Source organism: Rana temporaria, chromosome 2 (assembly GCF_905171775.1).
Source record: "Rana temporaria chromosome 2, aRanTem1.1, whole genome shotgun sequence".
NCBI lineage: Eukaryota > Metazoa > Chordata > Amphibia > Anura > Ranidae > Rana > Rana temporaria.
Genome location: NC_053490.1, coordinates 443,950,668 through 443,970,596, shown reverse-complemented (window position 1 = coordinate 443,970,596; position 19,929 = coordinate 443,950,668). Strand labels below are relative to the sequence as shown.

The following is a 19,929-nucleotide window of genomic DNA, read 5'->3' as shown; positions in this document are numbered from 1 at the left end:
CAATAGGTTTTGTCAGGCAAGTTTTACCCGGGAATGTATGCGATTGATCAAACCAGCAAATTTTGAGGGTCAAGATACTGCAGATGGATTGACAGCAACAGCTTGTCTGTGGGTCTGACCATTGTACTTTTAAGGGTCCGGAGGGCATGTGGCAGATAGAAATGAACAGTAGCAATATACTGTATAGGGAAATAAATGGTGATCATTGTCTACAGTGCTCCACTGAGCCATAGAAATATGTACTAAGCATTGTAGTTTTACTTGCACAAGCTTTATATTTCTAATAATAGTACTGTTGTCTGTGTGTAGGAAGTCTTATCCTTGTGACAACAGATCAAGACATGAGGGGGATGGAAGTGATAAACCACAGAGGTTCCAACCCTTCCCAGCTCCACCCAAACCAAAAACAAAGATTTGGGCTGGAGTTGGGCTAACAGTCATGACAGTAGAGAAGTAAAAATGTGTGTAGAAGTCTTCTTTTCATTGGATAGTTCTTACTAGAGAAGTCAGTAGTCACAATCACTGCCTTGTGTCAGAATGCAGGATCTCCAGGTGTGGGCGCTCCTCATTACACCCCATCTATACAGGAGCTGCACATTGCTTTCACTGTACAAGTGTTTCTCAACTCCAGTCATCAAGGCGCCCCAACAGGTCACGTTTTCAGTACTTCCCATTATTTTGCACAGATAATTTGATCAGTTTCACTGCCTTAGTAATTAACATAGCCGTTCCATCTGAGGGAAATCCTGAAAACATGACCTGTTGGGGCGTCTTGAAGGACTGGAATTGAGAAACACTGCCTTATACTGTGAGATGGCAGCCTGAGCTAGATCTGTCCCATTTTTCCCTATTTCTAGAAGAGTCATGACAATGCAGTGCCAGGAGCCGAGCTCTGTGTACAGTCTGATCCCATGTAAACTCCCTTCTATCACTACTTGGATGATGCAACGCCTGCTAAACTCTATAGATCTTTTGTCCCCTACAGCACCCCGTCCCCGGCCACGTCACGTGATTGCCAGAAGTTGGAGCACGTGAGGACAGGAGTGCGTGTGTGAGAGGAGAGATCGGCATTAACCCTGTGAGTGGTTTGTAGTCCGCTGGTTACATGGCGGCGCATGTTGTGTCAGTGAGACGAGGACTGGGCAGCTTGCAGTGCACACCTTATGTTCTATAGTGACAACATATATGGCGGAAGGTGCATGGGGGACACCGTGCGATCCCTAGACATAGCGCATACAGTGCAGTCCCTAGACATGGGGGACACGTGCACACAATGCAGTCCCTAGACTTGGGAGACACCGTGCGGTCCCTAGACGGGGGGGACACAGTGCGGCCCCTAAACATGGGGGACACGCCGCAGTCCTTAGATGTAGGTGACACGGTGCACACAATGCAATCCCTAGACATGGGGGGACACAGTGCAGTCTCTAGACATATGGGACACTGTGCTCACGGTGCAGTCTCTAGACATATGGGGCATTGTGCCCACGGTGCAGTCCCTAGACATATGGGACACTGACCACGGTGCAGTCCCTAGACATATGGGGCATTGTGCCCACGGTGCAGTCCCTAGACATATGGGACACTGACCACGGTGCAGTCCCTAGACATATGGGGCATTGTGCCCACGGTGCAGTCCCTAGACATATGGGACACTGACCACGGTGCAGTCCCTAGACATATGGGACACTGACCACGGTGCAGTCCCTAGACATATGGGGCATTGTGCCCACGGTGCAGTCCCTAGACATGGGGGGGACACAGTGCAGTCCCTAGACATGGGGGGGACACAGTGCAGTCCCTAGACATGGGGGGGACACAGTGCAGTCCCTAGACATGAGGGGGACACAGTGCAGTCACTAGACATGGAGGGACACAGTGCAGTCCCTAGACATAGGGGACGCTGTGCCCACGGTGCATTCTCTAGACATAAGGGACGCTGTGCCCACGGTGCATTCTCTAGACATAAGGGACGCTGTGCCCACGGTGCAGTCTCTAGACATAAGGGACGCTGTACCCACGGTGCAGTCTCTAGACATAGGGGATGCTGTGCCCCTGGTGCTGTCTCTAGACATAGGGGATGCTGTGCCCACGGTGCAGTCTCTAGACATAGGGGACGCTGTGCTCACGGTGCAGTCTCTAGACATATGGGACACTGTGCTCACGGTGCAGTCTCTAGACATATGGGACACTGACCACGGTGCAGTCCCTAGACATATGGGGCATTGTGCCCACGGTGCAGTCCCTAGACATATGGGACACTGACCACGGTGCAGTCCCTAGACATATGGGGCATTGTGCCCACGGTGCAGTCCCTAGACATATGGGACACTGACCACGGTGCAGTCCCTAGACATATGGGACACTGACCACGGTGCAGTCCCTAGACATATGGGGCATTGTGCCCACGGTGCAGTCCCTAGACATGAGGGGACACAGTGCAGTCCCTAGACATGGGGGGACACAGTGCAGTCCCTAGACATGGGGGGGACACAGTGCAGTCCCTAGACATGGGGGGGACACAGTGCAGTCACTAGACATGGAGGGACACAGTGCAGTCCCTAGACATAGGGGACGCTGTGCCCACGGTGCATTCTATAGACATAGGGGACGCTGTGCGCACGGTGCAGTCCCTAGACATATGGGGCATTGTGCCCACGGTGCAGTCCCTAGACATGAGGGGACACAGTGCAGTCCCTAGACATGGGGGGGACACAGTGCAGTCCCTAGACATGGGGGGGACACAGTGCAGTCCCTAGACATGGGGGGGACACAGTGCAGTCCCTAGACATGGGGGGGACACAGTGCAGTCCCTAGACATGGGGGGGACACAGTGCAGTCACTAGACATGGAGGGACACAGTGCAGTCCCTAGACATAGGGGACGCTGTGCCCACGGTGCATTCTCTAGACATAAGGGACGCTGTGCCCACGGTGCAGTCTCTAGACATAAGGGACGCTGTGCCCACGGTGCAGTCTCTAGACATAGGGGACGCTGTGCCCACGGTGCAGTCTCTAGACATAGGGGACGCTGTGCCCACGGAGCTGTCTGTAGACATAGGGGACGCTGTGCCCACGGTGCAGTCTCTAGACATAGGGGACGCTGTGCCCACGGTGCTGTCTCTAGACATAGGGGACACTGTGCCCACGGTGCATTCTCTAGACATAGGGGACACTGGCGTTAATCAGGTGACAAAGTGTGAGTGCGCCATGGCCTCGCTCACATGGACGTCCTACAGCATACACCCGTGTGAGGGCCATGTTTCCCCACACAGGGATAGACAGGCGTCTCATGCAGGAAGTCCCATTCAAGGCAGTTGGGACACGGCAGCTGCACAGACACAGTTGATGCTCCCAATATGACATCTATGCAGTTGCACAGCCCCCAAATGCACACTGTTTGCGTTCGGGGCAGTGCCCACACATGGATGTCAAATTGGGAGCAGCGTATGTGTCCGTGCAGCTGCTGCGTCTCAATTGACATGAATGGGACTCTGCACAGGGATGCATGGATCTGTCATGGGAGATTTATGACCTCCTAAGAATGCTAGGTGTCTGGGGCTGTTGTGCTGAGTTGCTGACCCTCTAGCTCAGTTCTTCTCAACCAGGGTTCCATGGAAACCTTTGGTTCTTAAGTAGCCAATGATACCATTGATATTCTAGCTACTGTGTGGTCCGTATTCTTCCTACTGACCACCAATGAAAGAACCATTCTTCCCACTGATGCTAACATATTGTGAGCTGTAGATATAGTCATTTCTGGAAGGGGTTCCCTGAGATCTGAAAGTTATTTCAAGGGTTCCTCCATGTTAAAGGCTGTTTTAGCTACAGCTTGAAGGCAATGTGCAGATCACAGATGTGAGGACACAGCTAGAAGTCCAGCAAACTTTGAAAGTGCTTATCTGCAAGGTTTTGGATTAAAGTAATTGTAAAGGTTTTTTTCCCTTTTTAAAATAACAAACCTAGTAAACTTACCTTGCCCAGAGCAGCCCTGGTCCTCCTGTTAACGTGTGTATGTTGCGAAGGCATGCAGTATATTTTGGACTTTAACGTTTTCACAAAAATGTACCCTTTGCATGTTTTTTTCACTGTTCTAGCACGGCAACATCCATGTTATATACTGCTATATAGTGTTGTCTTGCTGTAGTTGCTATTTAGTAAGGATGAGCTCCGGCGTGTTCGCATTGAACACGTGCGGAGCCCGCGAGGAAGTCGGCACCCGCGCTGCGCTAATCACAGCCAGGCAGACATTTCCCGATGCTCGGCTACAGAGATCGGGAAATGTCTGCCTGGCTGTGATTAGCGCAGCGCGGGTGCCGACTTCCTGGCGGGCTCCGCACGTGTTCAATGCGAACACGCCGGAGCTCATCCTTACTATTTAGTTACCATCGGCTGTTTGTATTTACATTGATAACATCTATGCGGTTTCTATTTTTTTGTTTTTTAATCTGCCATTATAGTTTCCTTTCATTTCAAGGTAAGACTTGCCTATAACTGATTTTCTTTGACCTTACAGATAAGAAATGGCCCTTAATAAGTCAATGCATCCAAGAAACCGCTATAAGGACCAACCTCCAAACTTTGCCCACTTGGCTTCCAAGTATCCAGAGTTTAAGAAGCATGTTAGTGTGGGCCTGTCCGGGAGAGTAAGGTATATAATTTTTTACTATTTATTTAATATAATGTGAACTTCTCTCTCAGCTCCTGCTCACTTTACAAATCGACACTTTTTTTTTTTTTAAATTAAAAGACGTTTATTGAGAAAAACAATGTAAAGTCACAAACATCAATATACACCGTTAAACATATTTTTGGATACCATCATTGACCTATTTTCAGTTCACAGAAAAGGTATAGAAGATGTATCTAAGCATTTTGTGCTGTTTCCTACATCAGCAAGTATAAAAAACACGTAACAGGTGTAGACTGTGCCATCCCGGGGCGAAAAACGAATCGCGACCGGAATGTTACAAAAACAAAACAGATTTCTTTTTCCTTTCGTATTTCTCCGCATAATCAACCAGAGCTACCACCTAAAAGTTGCATAGTAAGGCCTGACTATAAAAGGTGAGGGTAGCAGAAAAAAAATAAAATAAAATAAAAAATAAAAATAAAGGAAAAGGGGGGAGAGAGAAGGGGGAAGGGGAAGAGATGGGGAGAAAAAGAGCGGAAAGTAGAGGGGTATGGGGGGGGATCAGAAGAATAGATATCAATTATCCCTAGTCAGGCAGAGATTTTCGTAGTACAATGCAATAAATCATTATCCTAGCAACAATCTATCCATGATAAGCTGTGGGGGACCTAGACCCGGAACACTAAGCCAGGGTTGCCACATGGAATAAAATTTCCGTAACGCATATCTGTGCTGATAAGTAATTTTTTCCCTGATTAACAGTTTATTAACATCATCAGTCCATTGCTTAGTCGTCGGTACCCTGGAAGATATCCAAAGTCTCGCAATCGCCGTTCTAGCTATGTATAACAGGCGGAGTATTGCAGTATGGCCATTGGGCGAGAGCGATGGAATCTCCAGAGCCCCGAGTAGACATACAATCAGATCTTGCGGAATCGGTACTTGATACGTTTGGGAAATAGTGGTTACAACAAAGTTCCAGTAGCGGAACAATTTCGGGCATTTCCACAACATGTGTAACAGGTCCCCTTCCTGTGCACAACATTTTGGACATATTGGAGAGTCCCGACACCCCCACCTATGCAAACGTACTGGGGTCCTGTACACCCTACGTAGTAGGAATAAATGAGAGAGCCTGCGAGACGCAGACACAGATACCAATGGAGCTGAAGTGAGACACAGTTCCCAAGTCTCTCCATCAATGGGGCCTAGATCCCTCTCCCAACCCCTCCTACACGGCAGAGAGGAAGCGTCATGTGTCACGCCCAGCAGCAACTTGTAGACATTGGAGATCATGCCCTTCCTGTCCTTATTCATAAATACCTCTGCCATCAGTGGATGTGTTGAAAACCTAAGCTGTGAAAGCCTAGCTTCAGCCTGTATCGCGTGTCTCAATTGTAAGTAGCGGTAGAATTGGGACCTGTGCAGTGCAAATTCCTCCCTGAGATCAGTAAATGATTTAAGAGTCGCTCCTCTATACAACTGTGTAATGTACCGTATGCCAGCTAGTTCCCAAGATCGAAAGTCTTTAAGTTTAAAGAGTTCAGTGTAATATTTGTTGTTCCATATCGGTGTAAATGAGCATATGCCTGTTATGCGCAGTAGCGTTCTGGTGTACTTCCATAATGAGTTCAATAGTTTAAAAGTAGGTAGGGAGCCCGAAATATGTGTAAGTCCCGCCTCCAAATGAGATAGCGCGGATAACTCCGACCCATAAGGCGTCATTAATAGACGAATGGGGTCTTCCGCGTCCTCCCAACCCCAGCCCCCCAGGTGCTGGAGCTGCGAGGCCACAAAATAATATCTAGCGTGTGGGACTGCCATACCCCCCTGATCCTTGGCCAACTGCAGGGAGGAGAGACTAATACGAGCCACTTTGTTTCCCCATATCAGACTCCTGAATTGGGCGTCTATCTGGGTAAACCACGTATGGGGAATCCATATCGGGGCATTGTGGAATATGTAAAGCAGCTGCGGAGCCCAGATCATCTTGACCAAGTTAGCCCTTCCTGTGACCGAAAGGGGCAGCTTAAGCCAAGCCGAGCATTTTGCCCGGAACTTTCGTAACAGTGGGGCCAAGTTAAGTAGGAGATACTGGTTTGGGTCAGCCGTAATCTGGATACCTAGGTATTTGAATTCATCCACTAACAGTACATCTTTAGCACATTCAGGCAGCTGGTGTGTTAGGGGGTCAAGCGCTAACAATACCGATTTATTCCAATTTATGCTAAATCCCGACAGTTGCCCAAATTTAGCGATCAGGGACATCACATTCCTTAGGGAGCCGTTCATGTCTCCGAGATATATTAGGGTGTCATCCGCATACAAGGAAATTATATCCTGTCTAGGTCCTCTACAAAAGCCTACAATATCCTGTGCAGCTCTAACATGGATGGCCAGGGGTTCTAGAGCCAAGGCAAACAGCAGGGGTGAAAGAGGGCACCCCTGCCGGGTGCCTCGGAAAAGTCTAAAGGTGTCAGAGAGCTCTCCATTAACCCGTAACCTGGCCGTTGGGGCGCTATACAGCAGTTGAACCCATTTAAGAAAAGTGCTACCCACCCCAAATCTCTCCAGGACCTCCCAGAGATAGGGCCATTCAACGCTATCAAACGCTTTAGCGGCGTCCAGCGAGAAAATGGCCCGATCTCCAGGGTTGTCAGCCGGTACCTGCAAGTTAAGAAACAGCCAACGTAGATTCTGGGCAGTAGATCTGGTCGGGATAAATCCCGATTGATCCCTATGCACCACATGTTGGATGCACTTGAACAATCTGTTGGCCAGGACCCTTGCCAGCAATTTAACATCAAACGTTAGTAAGGAGATCGGCCTATATGAGTCCGGCGACATAGCGTCCTTACCAGGCTTCAATATTACCACTATGATGGCCTCACTCATAGAGGGGGGGAGCACACCGGTTTCAAGAGCGTGGTTATAAACCTTCAGGAGCATTGGCAGGAGTTGTTCTGAATATCTCTTAAACACCTCAGCAGGTAAACCATCCGCCCCCGGTGCCTTCCCATTTTGGGCATGTGCCAGGGCTTCCAACAATTCGTCCTCAGTTAACGGGGCATTCAAGAGCGCCGCATCAGAGGAGGAAATGCTAGGAATGGGGTACCTATCCAGAAAGGAAGAAAGCTCTTCCCTGGTGGGCTGGACTTTAGACGTATAGACGTCTTGAAAAAAAGTAGAAAATGTATCTAATATAGAGCAGGTGGAGTAACATGGGGTGCCTTGTGCATCCTGAAGTGCCACTATGTGTGAGGTGGGCTGCTGAGACCTGGCCAGCATCGCCAGCATGTGGCCTGTGTTCTCCCCTTCCTCAAAGTGTGACTGCTGTAAAAAGAACCTTTTATTCTCAGCTAGTTGTAGGGAGAGTTGTTCTAGTAACGCTTGGGAGGCCAGCCAGGACCTCTTTGTAGAATCATTAGGATCCTCTATATATGTGGCTTCCAGCCTTACAAATCGACACTTTTAAATATACAGTCTTCTTTAACCACTTTAAACTTCTGGGTTAATTTACTAAAGAGTTGTCACACAGGCATGTCTGTCCACCTTTGCAGCCATTGTGCGACATGCTGGGTGTTTGGTGTGCTCCTGCACCTTTAAGGAGGGGTGGCTCCCCGTCAGTCCACCTGCCCTCATCTATCCATTAGAATGCATGTGCCTCCATTGTGGGGACACTGATTGTTTAGTGTTAGGACCACAGATTACAGGGTGCCTTGGCGCGGCTCTGTGGCTCACGCATGCGTTTGCAAATGTGTGCGGACAAAACCCCTGTTTTTAACGCATACTGTTAGACAGGTTAATTGGTTGATCTGCGAGCTGGTCGGTAAGTAGGCTTGGTTTTTCCCTGAGCACTCCCCAGGTTTTGTTGTTATGTCTGTCATAGCAACGTAATATCTTAAAATATATACCGTATTTTTCGCTCCATAAGACACACCTGACCATAAGACGCACCTAGGTTTTGGGAGGAAAACAATAAAAAAAAATATTCTGAAACCAAATGGTGTACCAAAATATTTACCAGTGCCCATGAAATGCAGCCTGACTTGTGCCCATGAAATGCAGCCTGACTTGTGCCCATGAAATGCAGCCTGACTTGTGCCCATGAAATGCAGCCTGAGTTGTGCCCATGAAATGCAGCCTGACTTGTGCCCATGAAATGCAGCCTGAGTTGTGCCCATGAAATGCAGCCTGAGTTGTGCCCATGAAATGCAGCCTGAGTTGTGCCCATGAAATGCAGCCTGAGTTGTGCCCATGAAATGCAGCCTGAGTTGTGCCCATGAAATGCAGCCTGAGTTGTGCCCATGAAATGCAGCCTGAGTTGTGCCCATGAAATGCAGCCTGAGTTGTGCCCATGAAATGCAGCCTGAGTTGTGCCCATGAAATGCAGCCTGACTTGTGCCCATGAAATGCAGCCTGAGTTGTGCCCATGAAATGCAGCCTGAGTTGTGCCCATGAAATGCAGCCTGAGTTGTGCCCATGAAATGCAGCCTGAGTTGTGCCCATGAAATGCAGCCTGAGTTGTGCCCATGAAATGCAACCTGACTTGTGCCCATGAAATGCAGCCTGACTTGTGCCCATGAAATGCAGCCTTACCTGTGTCCATGAAATGCAGCCTTACCTGTGTCCATGAAATGCAGCATTACCTGTGTCCATGAAATGCAGCCTTACCTGTGTCCATGAAATGCAGCCTTACCTGTGTCCATGAAATGCAGCCTTACCTGTGTCCATGAAATGCAGCCTTACCTGTGTCCATGAAATGCAGCCTTACCTGTGTCCATGAAATGCAGCCTTACCTGTGTCCATGAAATGCAGCCTTACCTGTGCCCATGAAATGCAGCCTTACCTGTGCCCATGAAATGCAGCCTTACCTGTGTCCATGAAATGCAGCCTTACCTGTGTCCATGAAATGCAGCCTTACCTGTGTCCATGAAATGCAGCCTTACCTGTGTCCATGAAATGCAGCCTTACCTGTGCCCATGAAATGCAGCCTTACCTGTGCCCATGAAATGCAGCCTTACCTGTGCCCATGAAATGCAGCCTGTTCTGTGCCTGGCGACTGACGAGGATGTCATCACAGTCGCCTGTCCACCTGTCACTCAGAAGACAGAGCAGCCCGAGCGGCAGTACTCCATTCGGCCGCTGGGGCTGCTCTGTTTTCTGTCTTTTTTGAGTGACAGGAGATTGCCCGGCGCTCGCGGGAGACAGCAGCCCTATATTGTGACATGACGGTGACGACGGGCGGGGGGGCTGTTCAGTATTCGTTCCATAAGACGCACAGGCATTTCTCCCCATTTTTGGGGAGGGAGAAATGTGCGTCTTATGGAGCGAAAAATACGGTATGTGCCAACCCATTTCCGAAAAAGTTGGGGGGCTGTAAAATCTACGTAAAAACATATTGCAACAATTTTCAAATCTCCTAAACCCATATTTTTTTACAATAGAAAATATGTCAAATATTTAAACCTAGAATAAGTATATTTTAAGAAAACAAAGTAATTTTGAAACTGATGGCATCAACATGTCTTGAAAAAGTTGGGACAGGGCAACAAAAAAGCTGGCAAAGTAAGTGGTACTAATAAGGAAGAGCTGGAAGAACATTTTGCAACTAATTAGGTTATTTTGCAACATGGTAAGTAACATGAGGTATAAAAAGAGCATCTTAGAGAGTCAGTGTCTCAGAAGTAAAGATCTAAAAATTGTCAAACAACTTCAGAATAATGTTCCTCAACATAAAACTGCAAATACTTTAAAAATATCACTGTCTACAGTACATAATCTCATCAGAAGATTCAGGGAATCTGGAGATGTTGTTTCAGGCTAAAACACAGTATTAAATGTCTGTGATGCTCGGGCCCTCAGATGGCACCACATTAAAACTGCCGTGGTTCTGTGGCTCGGGAATACTTCCAAAAATCACTGCCTGTAAACACATTTCACCATGTTATCCAAAAATGCAAGATAGAGCTCCATCGTGCAAAGAAGCAACCATATCTTGAAGATTATCCAGAATTGTCGCCATCTTCCCTGGTCCAGGCTCATTTAAAATGGTCTGCTGCAAAGTGGAAAACTGTTCTGTTGTCAGGCGAATCAAAATGTTATGTTTTTTTTCTGGCAACCATGGAGAGGGACCTTCTGGCTTGTTATCAGCGCTCAGTTTAAAAGCCTGCATCTCTAATGGTATGGGGGCTGCATTTGTGTGTATGGAATGGGCAGCTTGCACATTAAGGTCCTAGATTATGGTTTGCCTTTCAAGGTCCTAGATTATGGAACGCTTTACCAACCAGCATTCGGTTGGAGGAAAACCACCTGACTTTCAGAAGACAGATCAAGACTCTGCTCTTTTGATGGCATGAGACACGAACAACTAGCGCCCAGAAGCGATTCAGTTCGCATGTGCCGCGCTTTATAAATTTTTCATTCATTCATTCATTCATTCAAAAGGGACCATCCGTGTTGAAAGATATATGCAGCATATTAGCAGAGCAGCATATGTTCCTATCCAGGAATTGTAATTTTCAGGGAAGGTTTTGCATATTTCAGCAGTCAAGTCCTGGGGAAAAAAGTGTGGGAACTCCCACCCAAGATCCACTCCCCCACCAAAAAAAAAATAAAAAAATGATACGCTCATATGCATAATTACTAAACTGCATGTTTTTTTTTTCTAAATACCGCGATAACTCGCGGCAGACCTCCGCAATGTCTCCTGGGAACAATGACAAAAGCTCCCAGGAGACATTGCGGGATCGAGGAAGTGACGGAATACCCGCACACTACCCGATGAATCCATATACAGGAAGCGGCCAGTTACAAAGGATTACTAAGGTTCGCCTGCCCCTGACAGTGACTCCAGCTGGGCATCGCCGTTTAGTGAAGGATTGGCTCGGCTGCTCTAGTCCTGCAAAGGGAACTGAGTTCCTGCTGTGAAAAAAGTGCAGGAACTCCGTTCCCACGCGTTCTCGCAGGACTTGAGCCCTGAGCAGGCGAGGGGGCGAGCACGACACTCCACACCAGGGAGAAAGCCTTGCAGTACTGTGTGGAGTTACAGACAGAAGAACAGGAAGTGAGGATTTCTCAGAAGAAATAAGGATATGTAAAAGCAAAATGGAAGGATGAAGTAAGTGAAGGAGGACTGTACTAAGGTAAAGGAAGCTATTTAGGAAAACATTTGTTTACCTTTACAACCCCTTTAATCGCTGTGAATACTTTCCTGTAGATTTTACACACCGTCTCAACTTTTTTGAATTAGGGTTGTAAACAATAAAAATTTCATAGAAGTTTTAACATATTAATGTAATTTCAAAAGTCAAATTATATATTTTGAAATCCTGTAGTTTTATTAATACCTTATATTTTTCCATGAAGTCCTTTTTTAGGTACATCCTGTAATAGGGGGACATTGCACTATTCTATCATCGCACTGTTCCTATCTTCCAATTGTCCCCCTGCTTTGTTTCACTGTTTTATGTCTTCCATAGAGGAAAAATAGGGGCCATTTTAAAATGCTTAATGCAGACATGGTCCACCGTTGCCACCATTGGAAAACCTGTCCTGAGAATTCCATATGAGCGGTGCTGATTTGATACAGAGATGGCCATTGTTTATGGTACACAATGTTTAGCAACTAAATGTCCTTCAGCTAGGCTTTACATCTACTTTAATGCTCCACTTTCTTTTAGTTTGAACTTCAAAGACCCTGAAGCTGTCCGAGCCTTGACTTGTACTCTCCTAAAGGAAGACTTTGGACTGACCATTGACATACCCCTGGAAAGGCTTATTCCCACTGTACCCCTGCGACTCAACTATATCCACTGGGTGGAAGATATTCTTGATTACCATAGCTCTGACAAATCTACAGTGCGACGTGGGATTGACATAGGTAATATTTTTTTTTTTTTTTTACACAAGACCTTTAGAAGAGATAGACATCGCCAATAAATGTGTATATCTGGCTTGGTACACATCATATTTTCTGGAAAAAGTTATTTAACGTGAGATGCAAAAATGTGTTACGCTTATAAATAGGTCCAAGGGTAATGTGTGTGTTTTTTTTTTTACTATATGTTTCTATTGATTTCAGTAGAAAATTCATGAAGAAAAAATGCAGAGGTGTGAATTTAGCTTAACACTTACGTCACATATCTGTCTATTGTACGGACCTACAGCACCACTTCCAGCCGCCGAGCTTATAGCAAAACAGTTCAGCAGACTCTGCTGAACAAACGGATAACTCTGATCAGTGGCTAACAAGCCGCAAATCACAGCTATTCGCCTCATACCCTGTTCCCCCAAAAATAAGACCTACCCTGAAAATAAGACCTAGCGTTATTTTACAGGAGGGCTGCAATATAAGCCCTACCCCAAAAATAAGCCCTAGTTAAAAATGATTGTAAAATCCTATAATCCACTATATTACAGTAGTTTATAATGTACAATGTGTGTGTTTCTGTAATATAATTGCAGGGAAGAGAGCTCCGGCGGGTAACAGAAGTGCAGAGCGGCGCTATAACAAATGTATTTGGCACAATTATATTACAGAAACGCACACATTGTACATTATATACTACTGTAATAGAGTGGATTATAGGATTGTACAAGCACTTTAACTCAGTTCACACTGGGTATTCCTGATAGGCAGGGAGGGAGAGGGGGAGAGAAGACAGCACATTACATGGTAAGACCTACCCCGAAAATAAGCCCTACTGTGTCTTTTGTTGGCATAATTAATATAAGACCCAGGCTTATTTTCGGGGAAACACGGTATATATGTCCCCAGCCGACGCGGCTGTGTCTCCTGCTAGAAAAGAAACATGAAAAAGGCCTTACTACAGTGTTAGCCCCTGCAAGGCTGTGTTTACCCGCACTTGTTTTTTGTGCATCCCTGTGCAGGCAGTCTCATTGGTTTCATTTGGGATGTAGCAACTGCATGAACACACCAATCTGACATCCACGTGGGTCTGGGAGCGTTTCGCTGAGCTCACACTGTCTCTTTGTTCAGGGACGTGTAGCCGCTGCATCCCAGCTGACCTCTATAGGACTGCCTGCATGGGGATGTGCAAGTAAACATGACCCTCCCATGGAAATACATATTTCTATGCCCCATGTGAACGAGTCCTTAGGCATTTATCAGGAATTTTGTAAATTGTTATGTTTATGTCCACTAATAATGATTTTAGTGTATTTTTAACTGAAAATAGCTATTTAGTTTGATTTAAGGAAAAAAGCATTTAACTATTCCAGGGCCTAAAAAAAATCAGCAGCATGTTTTTTTTCTTCTTCTTATTATTATTCTATAGGTCATGTGCTTTCATAAAATGTATGGTTTGGTTGGTCTTTCACAAACTCTAAAAGCTGTAAGGGAGAAAAATGAAGCAAAAGAATTAAACATTGCAAAAATGGTCTGGCCACATGAGCTAAAGAGAGGAACGTGAGGCCTGGTAGTGAAAGTGTTAAAAGTTTGGATTTAGCTGGATTTTCAGAATATTTAACATTTTATAGATGTAAGAAGACATTACTTGAATTTTTGCTTTAATTGCGTTGATTTTCATCTAAGTTATGCTTGTGAATAGAGGTTTATTTAACAAACGTGTATATAGTGGCATAGAGGTCAACAGGAGGAACCAGCAAGAGGTGTGTCAGACCTAAGAGATTGGCACATGCAGAAGTGTCGGTTTCCCTTTTGGGGACCATTTTTTATTAGCGAGGCATTCTCAGACGTGGACTGCAGGACAAATGGTCCTTCCAGTTCCACAGTTCAGCCATCCTATGTAACACAGATCCAGTCAAAAGTATAAATAAGGACGCAGTGGTCTCGGGGAGCCCTGCCAGGACTTTTTCTTGATGGGAAAAAAAAATGGGACTAAAACTAAGTATTTTGCTCTATTGGCTTCACTGTGGGGAAGTCTTAGGTTTCTTTGTTACTAGTTTGAATTTTGTACGGTATGTCCTACAGGGAAAGTGTCAACCATTCTGAATTTCTTCAGTTTGCAAGTTGTATGCTTGATTGTGGACCAGCGTAGGTCAAAATCTTTAAAAAATTCATGAAAACTCTCCTAATTGGGCTATATTCAGCTCCTTTCTGTTGGGATGAGAAAGAAATGAAAAAATCCAATCCCCGAACAGATCAAGTAAATATAACACACCACTTATTGATTGCAGTACATCATTCTAATGCCCAACTTTTTTTCTGTTATTTTTATATTTATATATATATATATATATATATATATATATATATATATACACACACACAGTTGTGCTCATAACTTTACATACCCTGGCAGAATTGATGATTTCTTGGCCATTTTTCAAAAACGTTTCTTCCACGCATGGTTAGTGTTTGGCTGAAGCCATTTATTTTCAATAAACTGTGTTTACTCTTTTTTTTTTTTTTTTGTAATTGCAACTGAAACTACCCAAATATCCCTGATTACAATTTTACATACCCCATGTATACTGGGTATTTGCCCCCTTTAACATCAATTACAGCTTGAAGTCTTTAGTGGTATTTGTGGATGAGGCTCTTTATCTTCTCAGATGGTAAAGCTGCCCATTCCTCTTGGCAAAAAGCCTCCAGTTCCTGTAAATTCGTGGGCTGTGTTGCATGAACTGCATGGTTTAGATCTCCCCAGAGTGACTCAATGATATTGAGGTCAGGAGACTGAGATGGCCACTCCAGAACCTTCACTTTATTCTGCTGTAGCCAATGACAGGTCAACTTGGCCTTGTGTTTTGGATCATTGTCATGTTGGAATGTCCAAGTACGTCCCATGCGCAGCTTCCTGGCTAATGAATGCAAATGTTCCTCCAGTATTTTTTAATAACATACTGCATTCATTTTGCCATCAATTTTGATCACATTTCCTATGCCTTTGTAGGTTACACATCCCCAAAACATCAGTGATTCACCTCCGTGTTTCACAGTAGGAATGGTGTACCTTTCATCATAGGCCTTGTTGACTCCTCTCCAAATGTAGTTATTGTGGTTGTGGCCAAAAAGCTAAATTTTGGTCTCATCACTCCAAATGACTTTGTGGCAGAAGGTTTGAGGCTTGCCTCTGTGCTGTTTGGCGTATTGTGCGCGGGATCCTTTGTGGCATTTGCGTAGTAATCGCTTTCTTCTGGTGACTTGACAATGCAGCCCATTTTTCTTAAAGTGCCTCCTTATTGTGCATCTTGAAACAGCCACACCACATGTTTTCAGAGAGTCCTGCATTTCACCTGAAGTTATTTGTGGGTTTTTCTTTGCATCCCGAACAATTTTCCTTGCAGTTGTGGCTGAAATTTCACAAAAGCTTCAACATGCCTTTTCCTCAGCAATAGAAGTGTATGTGGTAAGCATGCATACAGGCCATGAACATATTTGTTTTGGTTTCTTTGTATGTATGGATTGCATGGGTTGTTACCGACATGTGGTAAACATTTCATGTCAATAGCACCTTTAGAAGTATATTTCCCTAGAAAAATGGTGATGTGTTCAATACTTATTTTACACTGTGTGTGTAATAAATATATATATATATATATATATATATATATATATATATATATATATATATATATATATATATATATATATATATATATAATATTAGTTTTATTCATTGAATATTGGGTAACGTTTATAAGCATTTATGCAAAAATCTAGGAAAGATTTTCTTGTGTGTGGGACGGGTATATATGTACAGTATATTTTGTTTTTTGGGTTTTTATTTTACTTCGATAAAATCAAATGTTAACCAACATCAGATATGATTAGATATTAACAGATGTGCATTACCATTTTCCTAAAATAAATCTCTTAGCTGCAGTCTTTTGTCTGTGCCTTTGGTGGTTTTATTCTTGGTTATTATAATGGTTTTGCCATATGCCCTCACAACTTAGATGTTTGCCCTCTTTACATAGTGGTGACCGTTTCGCTCACATGTCACTTCCTGCTGGGCCCCTCCATGCTGAGCTGCTGCCCCTTCTTCTTGCTCACCATCTGCTGCACGAGAGGAACCTGCAGATCTCTGCCTCTTTGTAGAGCCGACAGTTGTTCCAAGTCCTCTAATTGATGATGTGGCTGCTTTAGTGTGTTCCTTGAACCCAATAATGTTCACTTGCAAATGTTTGGATTTGCCTGAAGGTCAAAGGATTTTTTTTTTTTAACTTTCATTTAGAAATCTTGGTTTGTGTTGAAATTCTGTTGGGGAATCTATTATATTTATATCAACATTGCACTTTACTGGTCCCACTAACCTGCTCCTCCATGGTCTTGTGCTGAAGTTCAACTATACAGTCTGTAATATAATTCCATATGAACGCATAAGACCATGTACGCTGGCACTGGGTATACATGGTTTATATATTGAGCTGTGTGGTAGCCTTTCTTTTAGGGTTGTCCCGATACCACTTTTTTAGGACCGAGTACAAGTACCGATACTTTTTTTCAAGTACTCGCCGATACCGAATACCGATACTTTTTTTTAAATGTGTCCCCAAATGGAGCCATGTCCCCCCACATATGCAGCCATGTCCCCCCCCATATATGCAGCCATGTCCCCCCCTATATGCAGCCATGTCCCCCCCTATATGCAGCCATGTCCCCCCACATATGCAGCCATGTCCCCCCCTATATGCAGCCATGTCCCCCCCTATATCCAGCCATGTCCCCCCCCTATATCCAGCCATGTCCCCCCTATATCCAGCCATGTCCCCCATAAATCCAGCCATGTCCCCCCTATATCCAGCCATGTCCCCCCTATATCCAGCCATGTCCCCCCCTATATGCAGCCATGTCCCCCCTATATGCAGCCATGTCCCCCCCTATATGCAGCCATGTCCCCCCCTATATGCAGCCATGTCCCCCCCTATATGCAGCCATGTCCCCCCTATATGCAGCCATGTCCCCCCTATATCCAGCCATGATTGGACAGATCCCGAGCAAGGGGGAGTGTCTATACGCGGCGGGAAATACTACAGCTATTCAAATGAAAGCTGCGATATTCCCCGCACGCTGTTTTACCCATGCGGCGGCGGCGGCGTTGTTGCGGTGTGCGACGGGGTCGGCGGCGGCATTCCTTGCGGCGGCGGGGGGGGGGGTGAGGCAAGTATTTTATTTAGGTATCGGGGGTATTTGCGGGAGTACAAGTACTTTTGCCACATTATTGCCGCAGTCCCCCTTTTTGCCTCCACTACTCTGATGGGTGGACCTTCCTGCCTGAAAGCATGTTAGCCACAGGGGGATATGCTGAAGGGCACTGGATTTGTATCTGCATGAAGAGCCTCTATATGTCTTAAGTTAGATGGCACATCTGCTGTATGTATTATACTTTTAGTTATGGTTTTTGGCAATTCAAGGCTAGTATTGTAAAATATTAGAAACGTTTATGATTATTACAATCCAAGGAATAATACAGTATCTCACAAAAGTGAGTAAACCCCCCACATTTTTGTAAATATTTTATTATATCTTTTCATGTGACAACTAGGAATGAGCCGAACACCCCCCCCCCCCCCGGTTCGGTTCGGAGCAGAACATGCGAACAAACAAAAAATTTGTTCGGACACATGAACCCCGTTAAAGTCTATGGGACACGAACATGAAAAATCAAAAGTGCAAATTTTAAAGGCTAATATGCAAGTTGTTGTCATAAAAAGTATTTAGGGAACCCGGGTCCTGCCCCAGGGGACATGTATCAATGCAAATTTTTTTTTTTAAAAACTGCAGTTTTTTCGGGAGCAGTGATTTTAATAATGCTTAAAGTGAAACTGTAAAAGTGAAATATTAATTTAACCACTTAAGCCCCACACGACTTTATTGCTAAATGACCGGGCCACTTTTGCGATTCGGCACTGCGTCACTTTAACTGACAATTGCATGGTCGTGCGATGTGACTCCCAAACAAATGTATTTCCCCCACAAATAGAGATTTCTTTTGGTGGTATTTGATCACCTCTGCGGTTTAATTTTTTTGCGCTATAAACAAAAATAGATCGACAATTTTGAAAAAAATGCAATATTTACTTTTTGCTATAATAAATATCCCCAAAATATATATAATTTTTTTTCCTCAGTTTAGGCCGATACGTATTCTTCTACATATTTTTGGTAAGCGTTTATTGATCGGTTTGTGCAAAAGTTATAGCGTCTACAAAATAGGGAATAGTTTTATGGCATTTTTATTAATATATTTTTTTTACTAGTAATGGCGGCGATCGGCGATTTTTATCGTGACTGCGACATTATGGTGCACACATCGGACACTTATGACACATTTTTGGAACCATTATCATTTTTACAGCGATCAGTGCAATAAAAATGCACTAATTACTGTGAAAATGACACTGGCAGTGAATGGGTTAACCACATTGGGTCCCGCGGGCACGGTCACAGAGCTCGTGACAGGGTCGCAAATGTGCCGCCGGCGGCGGCAAATTAAAGGGGACGTATATATACGCCCATTTGTGCAGCCGTGCCATTCTGTCGACGTTAAATCTTGTGCGGTGTTTGGCAAACGTTTAAGAGACCAAGCTTATAAGTTTACACCCCACTAGCTAATAAAGCACCAGTCTGACTGAAAGGGATGGGGTTCTTCTTTACTTCAGAGTGTATGGTTAATTTTATATATACTGGCTCACTTGTCTATTATAATCAAATTTTTGCTGATTTAAGCATTTTTTTCAAGCATTGGATATGTGAATATCCATAGCACAAGGCTAATTTCCATAATCTAGTCTGCTCTGATGTTCAGTTACATATTGCATTTGGCTTCCAAACCTTGACGATCACACTTCAGTGCCCCTGGGATCAGGCAATAGGAACATCCGTGATTCCCTCTAGCACAAGCAGCCATGTGTGAAGACTTTCCAGGTTGTGTGTCTGTGGTGTGCGAGGTTCCCTGTCTCATCCCATTTGTTGTGTCAGAAATGCTGCATCACAGTATATTACTGAAAGCTTGTCTATTGTACAGTATCTCACTGCAATTAACAATTCTAATATTATTGATTTCTTCTCAGAGCCCAAGACTATTCTATTTTCAGCAGTTTGTTAAAGGTCATGCAGAGTAGAAAGATAAAGATTTTCTTAAATCGGAATCCTAACAATTTGGGCCATTTTGTATTTATTTTTTGTAACTGAAATATTGTGTGTGTATATACAGGTGCAGCACTTATATCATCAAAAAACTAATTATATTTCAGTAATTCTATTAAAAAAGTGAAATGCACTAATATATATATATATATATATATATATATATATATATATATATATATATATATATATATATATATATATATATATATATATAT

The 19,929-nt window shown here is 44.5% G+C and overlaps 1 protein-coding gene across 1 annotated transcript in view; it reads left to right on the top strand.

Moving 5' to 3' along the window:
- Positions 1 to 961: 961 nt before the first annotated feature.
- The window catches only part of METTL16 (methyltransferase like 16), a 134,001-nt gene continuing 115,033 nt past the window's right edge, over positions 962 to 19,929 (top strand). Inside the window, exons 1-3 of the mRNA XM_040338445.1 lie at positions 962 to 1,078; positions 4,516 to 4,650; positions 12,315 to 12,514. Of these exons, the coding sequence (XP_040194379.1) occupies positions 4,523 to 4,650; positions 12,315 to 12,514 (328 nt within the window). The 5' untranslated portion in view covers positions 962 to 1,078; positions 4,516 to 4,522. The remainder of the gene's footprint in view (positions 1,079 to 4,515; positions 4,651 to 12,314; positions 12,515 to 19,929) is intronic.